Consider the following 8,513-nt stretch of genomic DNA (forward strand, 5'->3'; position numbering starts at 1 on the left):
GGAATTAGAATTAGAATGATAGGAAATGCCAATAAATGGGGTCAATATTATATCAAAGTGATATATGCTTAGGCTTAGGTATGGACTTCTTTTTGGACACTCCTATTCATGAAGAGAACATGGTGCTTTTTTTTTCCTTCTCATTCTCTAACTACAATTATATATTTTTATACCAGTCTAATTTGTTCCGATATTCATACTGATATACCGAAATACTTTTGTAAAAAATATATATTATTATATAATATGAAAAATTAGTTCCAAAAAGAGTTTAATTATTATAATAAAGTATTGTTATAAATGATGGTTGCTATAAAGATGTCAGGAATATACCCACATAATCATAATCACTTTGCACATCCTATAATTGCACTTTCACAACAAGCCATAGCGCATGTTCATAAAGATAACATTGGTCCACTTCCCCTATTCTCTTTTCATATTCCTTGGAAACAAAGTTTAAAAGCCCTATTGCATTGCACCCTCTTTTACTATTGCGTTGCCCTATTGATTTGTGATCTCACTTTATTTTTTACTATTAACTGCTAATATTTAAATATTTGATTTGATAATTAGTAATTTTTTACTTTTTAAGGTAGTTGGCGAAGGAGTCATAAGGTAGTAACGTATGCAATGATTCTATCCAGTTAAGCGCCAAGTTGCTAGCCCCACTCCATTTTGAAAAACAACTAATTAAGATTAAGCAGTAATTAACTGATGTTTAGTGGGTAGTGAGTTTGTTGGCTAAACTCCAATCATGACAAAAGTCATCTTTATGTCAATTACTCCATACATCCAATTAATAATTAATTTTTACGGACTTTACTCTTTAGATTAGTTGTTAGAGACAGAAAAGAGTCAGAAAAAGAAACCAAAACTATGGTTTTGATATTGTCAACTTTAAATACATCTCTCTTGTTATGCTAAATGCTTACTGTTAAGTTCCCTCTTCCCTTGGTCAAAACTTACTCAATACCAATACGGAAAATAAAGAAAACAACTAATGCTATTTTCAACAACTTCCCACAAACAAAGGGCACAAAACTAGAAATGCCAAGCTTTGCTTTACGTATGCCCACATGCAGATTTCAATAGTCAAGAATCAAAGATGCTTTTAATAAAAGGAGAAATTAATGGTACCCCATATAAGTCCACTTCTTGGAGTTCCATCCATTAATTTCTTTCCTTTATCCCTACGGCAAAGTTGTGTACCATTTTCATTTTTCTCAACATCAAGATGCGCAAATTACCGCTCCACCCCCACCCCCAACAAAACAAAACAAAAACAATTGGAATTTTAGTTATATACACTGCTACTTGATAGTGTAATTTAACTAGATATAGTGGGTTGCTTTATTAATTACGAGGTTACTATACTATGTTTGCTATGAAGTTATTTTTAGGCAGTATCGGAGTCACGTTTTAATGATACCTCTTTGTCGAAAAATTACACACTGATGCTAGGTAAAAATATTTATTTTAAGCATATATATTATATTATTGAATTTTCTTAGTTTTTTTATATGTGTAATTTTTTATATTGTGATACTTCTTAGTGAAAATCTTGCTTTCAACAGTCAACTTAATTTGATAATGTAAGAATTTTAGATAGAACTTAAACTCAGATTTGGATTATTACATCTGGTCTTATAATGTTACTTTTGGAGATGCTTCGAGGCTAATATTGTCATTTCGTTAACTTCAATGTACTACATGTTTTGTTTGAAAACGATAGTGATTTCCTTTTCTCAAAATTCCTATTCTTTTTATATTAATAATTTAAGGAGAATCAATTCTGTAAAGACCCAGAAAAGCAAAGAGAGAAAATCTTTTTATCTAAAACAAAATGAGGAAGAAAAAAACAAAAAAAGCAAAAGCAAGATTAGGACTTCGAGAAGACAGCCCAAATGCATGCCTGTCTCGTTTGATCATTCAGTTGTAGAGAGACAAAGAGCGTCTCTTCTTACTGTGTGTGTGTGAGAGAAAAGATAAAATTCTCAGACCCACAAGTACGTACAGTGTCATTAAAACAGAAAAAAAAAGAAAAAGAAAAGCATCATCAGCGAGACAAAGCGATAAAGTTGCAAGACACAGCGCATAAGCCATCACTCTCACTTTGTGTCGTGTTTTCTTTAGTATTTCATTTGGACCCCAATTTTATTTATTTTTTAATTCCAAAATATATATAAACATATAGGAACTCATCATTCCACTCTGTTAAATCTTCTGTTTTAGTGGTTCCCTTGATGCTTGACATCAAAGCTACACTCAATCATTTTCAGTGGCTCTCTTGGACTCTTAAAATTAAAGATAGATATTGGGTTTCAAAAAATTCTGAGATATAGCTTTTCTGTTTGTAGGTGACTGTTTGTTCTTTTCCTTAACAATTTCCTCGAGTTTGGTGTTTCAAGAATCCCTTTCTCCTGCTTTTTAAGAAGCTCTTGGGACTGGTGAGTTTCAAAAATCCTTTCTTTTTGTAGTTGTGTTAATTTCTTGAGACCTGTATTGTTAAAGGTTTAATCTTTTGTTTGTTGTACTCTTTCAGATTAATAAAGAAAGAAACTTTTTTTTTCTTTATTGTTAAAGTTTTGCAGTAGAATTGGTTTAGAAGGAAGAAAAATGAGGTCTTTTGATGTTTTGTCACAATCCTGATATTTTCATTCTTATAATCAAATAGTTTCTCAGCTCTGAGTTGTCGGCCTGATAACATATAGTGGATGTTGAAGCCATTGTTTTGTCTTTAGGTGTCCAGTCTTGTTGTCTTTGGAAATGCCATTATAAGTGAATTAATTGTGCTTTGAATTTTGCCAAGAATGGCTGAAATTAGAGTTAGAAAGGTAGAACAAGGCCAAACCAAAATTAGGAATGTTCCAATTGCTGTGACCCCAGAGGGTTTCTGGTGTTGTCCCTCTCCCAATGTGTTTCAGAAGAGCCTCAAAACACAGAATCCTTTAAACAAGCCCAAATCTCCTGTTCCTACAACCCAAACCCCGGCTCACAAGAAACAAACTTCAGTTACTGAGAAAAGACCGGCTAGTGCAGCACCTAAATCAGGTATTGTTTCTGATGAAAAAAGAGGTGTTAGTTCTGATACACCCGTCGTTAGTGCATCTGCATCTGTGCCTGCAGAGAGAACGCCTCGATCAAAGGTTGAAAATGTACCAAGGAAAGTATCGATTGAGTTTGGTGAACCAGGAACTAGTGATCTCAGGGTGATCTTGCTAGGAAAGCAGGGGTTCACTGTGAAGTTGAATGTTCACAAGAGTATTCTGGTAGAAAATAGCAGTTATTTTGCTAATAAAATATCAGAACAGCAGCCGGTTTTTCCTTGCATTGAAATTGATGATTGTGAGGATGTTGAGATATATGTTGAAACCGTCGGCCTCATGTATTGCAAAGAATTTAAGCAGCGGTTGATCAAACAAAGTGTTTCTCGTGTTCTGCGTATTATCAAGGTAATTTGGAAATCTTGGAATGGACTTCCCTTTGTATATGTGTCTGAGTTTTTCCACTAGAACTGCTGCTTATATTTTAGAGTAACTCCCTAATGTTTTCTTTTGTTGAGAAAGAGTAACTGCTTAATGTTTTTCTTTTGTTGAGAAAGAGTAACTGCCTAATGTTTTGTTGATGCAAGTAGTTAACTTAAATCAACAGTTCCCCATAAAGTTCTGTTCTTTCATTTTGTAAATGTAACTCAAATATGCTATGTTTCTGTATACCTGCCATAGCTCTTGCTTCCATATGTTTAGAGTGATCAACAGATTTATTGAAAGTTGCTTAAAGATGAAGGCATAGGCTGTTCCAAAGCAACTTCTGTGTTTCATGGCTTTTTTAAATTCAAACTATGGCTACGACATGCATATTATTGGAAACATCAACTTAGCTCTCTGGTACTACATTGCTGATCAGTATACTTCATGTAGTGTAGATTTTGTTATGTTAGCTAGTAGATGATACTGGTATGAGTTTAGCATGCTGATGATTTCTAGCAACATAAGTGGAAAAAAGCAGCATACTAAGGGGGAAAGCTTTTTAAATAATCTCTCGCTTTCTCGTACTATGTGCTCCCCACAGGTGTGAGAAATTTAGACTGCCCCAACGCTCTCACAACTCCATCAGATGCATGGGGCTCTGTTCCTGTTTACTGATGCAGGAAACAAATTTTTGTTTTTGTAGTTAACTGTAACATTGTTGCAGATTACAGCTAGATAACACTAATGAAGTCAATATAAAAACCTCGTTGAAATATATATTCAGGCTAATCAAATCAGTTTTTTACTGTCTGAGGAAGGTGAACTGTGAAAACCTTTTTGTCGGTGTGTGTGTGTGTGTGGGGGGGGGGGGGGTGTGTGTCTCTCTCTAATGCAGGCATGTGTTTCTTGCTTGTATGTGTGGTTAACAATTCAGGAAGGTCTTAAATAGTGTTAAAAACTTTGTTTGAGCTCCTTCAGAAATCCTAAAAGAGATTTCCGAGAATTAGGAAATACGGTCGATTATTGTACTGTATTGTAATGTCAGATAGTTGGTTGAGGCGAAGTTGTTGTATATAGTATACTAGCATAAGACAATTTGAATTAGACGCGTATTGCTATCTAGGCTATTTGATAACGGATAGGTATATACATTTTGAAATTCAATTGTCAACTGCAATAGGGGTTTTTATCAAATGCTAGGCTAGATAGGAAGGTCTTAATTAGTGTTAAAAACTCTTTTAAGCTTCCTCAGAAAACTCGCACAGAGGTGTGTGTGAGTTAGAGCATATGGTTGATTTTTGTGCAGTATAAACTAACGTACACTTGATTTAGGTGTAGTAGTTGTTGAATAGATAACATCGGAGAATTTGAATGTCTAATTGATTAAAAGGATAGGTATGTATGCTTTGACATTCAATCATCAACTGCAGTAGGTGTTCAACAAATGCTCTGCTATTAGCTGTAATATGATATTAGTGATAACAGGAATATGTCTGCTCCGGTTATTGCATTAATACTAATATTCTCGTTTTAAATGGAGCTTAATTGAACCAATTCCTTACCCAAAGTTTGTGACCATTTCTGCGTGTTCTTACACAATCCTTGAAGCTTCAATATTTTAGTTTCTTGAATATTCCCTCTGAATCAGTAAACTCTCAATTTTATTTGCATGCAAATCATTCTTATATCCTCATTAATCATGGTAATTGGATATTCCTATGATGTTTTATCTTCCGAAATAGTAAACAATTCCTAACTCAGAATTGCATTTTAGGTAGCAGAACAACTTGGATTTAAATCATGCATGCAGTCATGTTTAGAGTATTTGGAAGCAGTACCATGGGTTGGGGAAGAAGAAGAGGAGAAAGTTGTTTCATCAGTCCTACGGCTGCAGAGTGAGGGAATCGGAGTGACCCCTGTGTTAAAAAGGGTGTCATCTGATATTTCTAAGCCTCACAAGGACACATTCTCTCACATCCTAGAGCTGGTGCTAAAAAGTAATGAAGAGAGAAGCCGCCGTGAAATGAAATCCATTGTATTGAAGCTCCTCAGGGAGAATAACAGTCTTCCAAGTTCATCTGACTCAGTTGACAGTTATAATGAAATAATATATGGCTCGTGTAGAAGTTGCCTGGATTCAGTATTGAGTCTGTTCAAACAAGCAGCTGAACCTGAGTTTAGCAACAACTCCATTGATTGCAGAGAACCAGTGGTGAAGCAGATGGTTCTAGAGGCGGATAACCTCTCGTGGATGCTTGAAATTTTAACCGATAGGCAAGCAGCAGATGAGTTTGCGGTAACGTGGGCTAGCCAGCAGGAGTTGGCTTCTCTGCATACAAAACTACCTATTGTGTCTCGCCACCATGTTAGCTGCATCACAGCGAGGCTTTTTGTAGGAATAGGAAGAGGGGAACTTCTGCCGTCAAAGGAAACGCGTAACCTCTTGTTACAGACTTGGTTACAGCCATTGATCAATGACTACAGCTGGTTGCAGCACGGATGCAGGTCGTTTGACCGTAAGGTAGTGGAGGAAGGAATCGGCAGAACAATCCTAACGCTACCTCTAGAGGAGCAGCAGAGTATTTTACTTTCTTGGTTAGGCAGTTTCCTCAAGGCTGGTGATAATTGTCCAAATCTTCAGAGAGCATTTGAAGTCTGGTGGCGTCGGACTTTTGTCAGACCATATGCAGAGTCAGGAAATATCCGCCAATTAGACCACTTGATGACTCCAAAGATGACAGAACATTAGAAGCTGATGTATAATGTAATGGTAACTGTTGAAGATCAGTGTTTTTGTTGTATGCAATCAAGAAAGGATGAGGTTGTAAAATTCAATGGTGTAAAGTGTTTTAAGAAGGGCTTTCTTAAATGAAGGGATAAGCTCTCTCAGTCGTATAAAGCCTAACTGATTCCAAGAATTCCTTGTGTGAATCATGTAAATCTTCAAGAATATCATTTCAATTGTCCAATTTGGTGTGTTAGTGATTTTGTAACAGGTATGTAATACAAGTTGGTTGTGTTAATTTGTAGTTTGAATCAAATTTTCTGACAGGACCTTTCCTCTCTCTGCATAGAGTCCAATAGTCCACGGCTTATGTAATATACTGTTTTAGGGTTCAGGTTCTTCTCTAACGGCCAATTTGCTTGTGTTTTTTGTTATTTTCCTACTATATAGAAGAGCGCAGAAGCAACTCTCCGTCGACATCTCTGCTTGCCGACAGAGGGTTATTTTCGTCACTTCACATGCAACTGTGTACTAAATTGTGTCTATTAGTGTCATTCTACGCTTACTCAGCAGTCACCGCTACATGCGTTGCTGACACAAGTTACAACTCCATTTCCCTGTGGATTTTGCACTACTTTGTATTCATAGGTTAATCAATCAGTGAAAGCTTTCTGAGAGGAAAAATTGGGTTTCGGTTGTGGTTCTTCGCCGCTCTAGCCTTTTTTCATCAAAGTAATCGAATTGCAAAGTTCACTTCATTAATCTGTACTGCGAAGCTTCATCTCCGGTCTTGATTTGGCACGCGTTTGTTTAGACAATAATCATTATTTGATTTAGAATTAAAATTAGGCATTTTTTGTTTTCAGATTTTGTTTCTTTTTTTTTTTTTTGGGTTCCAGCTCATTAATTTTTATTTTTTTGAGACTCATCTCATGGATTGAAACATTTGCACTCCACTGCAGTGCCATCTCTGTTTTACCATAATTTTGCTCTGCTTCACCCTCTTCGCTTTCTTCAAAGTTCATTTGTCTTCTCCTTCTTCGTCATTTAACCCTTATTATTTTACTGTGATTTTTATTTTCGTAAATTAAATATTAATTTTTGGAATATAAAATGGTATTTTAACAGAAATTTTGGGTTTTTTCCTGAGTTTTCCGAAGTTTAAAGATGGTTACATGGTTGAAAGGTTAGTTTTACTGTTCTATTTCTTCTCCTTCATATTGGTGAGTGATTATTTTGTTTCAGGATTCTTGTTAGGAGAGGGAAACAAAATTCGATGAGCTTATGTTCGGAGTTGATGTAGATTGGCTGATTATACCAACGTGGACGTTCAGGAAGTGTATAAAAAGAGAATAAGTAAAACTCGATACTTTGCGAATAGAATTGCTTGATTATTCCCTAAGCATGTTGAGTTTTAAACAAGGTTTACAAGCTATCCAAAAAGAAAAAGAAGGCAATTCCTACTCCTAATTAAAGAGATTCTAAACCCTTCCCATATTTACAAGGAATTGTTTTTCTTTTCCATATTAACAATTTACTAATTCTTAATGCTCCGTCTTTTGTTGGAGTGTACATGTCGTATGCTCCTTATTTGCCGCAAGATATACTCAATTTTGGAGCCATAGAGTGACTTTGTAAGAATATCTGCTAATTACTGGGGAATGAGTTGACTGAGCTTTGGTTTCAAGTATCTGGTGATTAGACGTTGAATGTATTAAAGTGGTTTCCTATCCAGCTACAAAGGATTAGTATTTAGTTGTTGTATGCTTGAATTATAATAAGTTGAATCTATTGTGCAAGGAGATTAACAAAGAATTTTGTGGTTTCATGGATCAATTCAAGTGTCATTAGTATCAACAGTTTCTCAAAGACGATGGCCTCCTGGGACTTCAAGATGATCAAAATGTTAAACACTCTGGTGGAAGGTCCATTGTTAATCTGGTGGGATATCCAATTTGTCAAGTTCTTAAATCTCTGTCCTTTTATTATTTCCTTTTCTCCCCTTTCCTATATCTCTATAGGTGTCTCAATTAACTTTTCTTTATTTGACGTGCTCTTTTGTTTTTTCATCATCTTATCTCCAATAATCGCTTGGTCATACTTCAACTTCATCTCTGGTTTGTTTGCACAGAAAAAGAATAGTCCATGCTTTTGGCAAATGCTTAGAGAAATCATCAAATTCAAGCAGGATGTCATAACGTACTATTTCATCCTTTAGCTTGACTATCGGTTAATAAATCCGTTTGATGTTGATGTTTCATTATTACAGCACAACAAAGTATTCTTTGGTTGAAAAGGACTAAATCATTGTGTTT

General features: G+C 35.4%; 1 protein-coding gene and 1 long non-coding RNA gene across 4 annotated transcripts; one reads left to right on the top strand and one right to left on the bottom strand.

Moving 5' to 3' along the window:
• Window positions 1-1,891: 1,891 nt before the first annotated feature.
• Window positions 1,892-8,124, top strand: LOC104119513 (BTB/POZ domain-containing protein At3g50780). Of its 3 annotated transcripts, none has more exons than XM_070195681.1 (3): window positions 1,892-2,450; window positions 2,813-3,455; window positions 5,248-8,124. In XM_070195681.1, exons 2-3 carry the CDS (start codon window positions 2,814-2,816, stop codon window positions 6,220-6,222), a joined length of 1,617 nt encoding a protein of 538 aa, XP_070051782.1. In that variant the 5' UTR covers window positions 1,892-2,450; window position 2,813; the 3' UTR covers window positions 6,223-8,124. The 3 variants fall into 3 exon arrangements, with proteins under 3 accessions (XP_070051782.1, XP_009629329.1, XP_009629328.1); XM_009631034.4 differs by having other exon boundaries at window positions 1,893-2,450; window positions 2,745-3,455; XM_009631033.4 differs by having other exon boundaries at window positions 1,893-3,455.
• LOC138906579 (uncharacterized) lies at window positions 3,266-3,678 on the bottom strand. The gene is made up of 2 exons (XR_011414046.1): window positions 3,576-3,678; window positions 3,266-3,540 (listed from the first exon to the last, which is right to left on the bottom strand). It is a non-coding gene; the product is annotated as an uncharacterized lncRNA (long non-coding RNA).
• Window positions 8,125-8,513: the final 389 nt, after the last annotated feature.

This window comes from Nicotiana tomentosiformis, chromosome 2, assembly GCF_000390325.3.
Source record: "Nicotiana tomentosiformis chromosome 2, ASM39032v3, whole genome shotgun sequence".
Lineage (NCBI taxonomy): Eukaryota > Viridiplantae > Streptophyta > Magnoliopsida > Solanales > Solanaceae > Nicotiana > Nicotiana tomentosiformis.

Bases quoted from the DNA above. Each gene is read 5' to 3' on its own strand.
- LOC104119513 (XM_070195681.1), top strand. From the start codon at position 2,814: ATGGCTGAAATTAGAGTTAGAAAGGTAGAACAAGGCCAAACCAAAATT. The intron at 3,456-5,247 runs GTAATTTGGAAA...ATTGCATTTTAG, and splicing joins GTGTTCTGCGTATTATCAAG to GTAGCAGAACAACTTGGATT.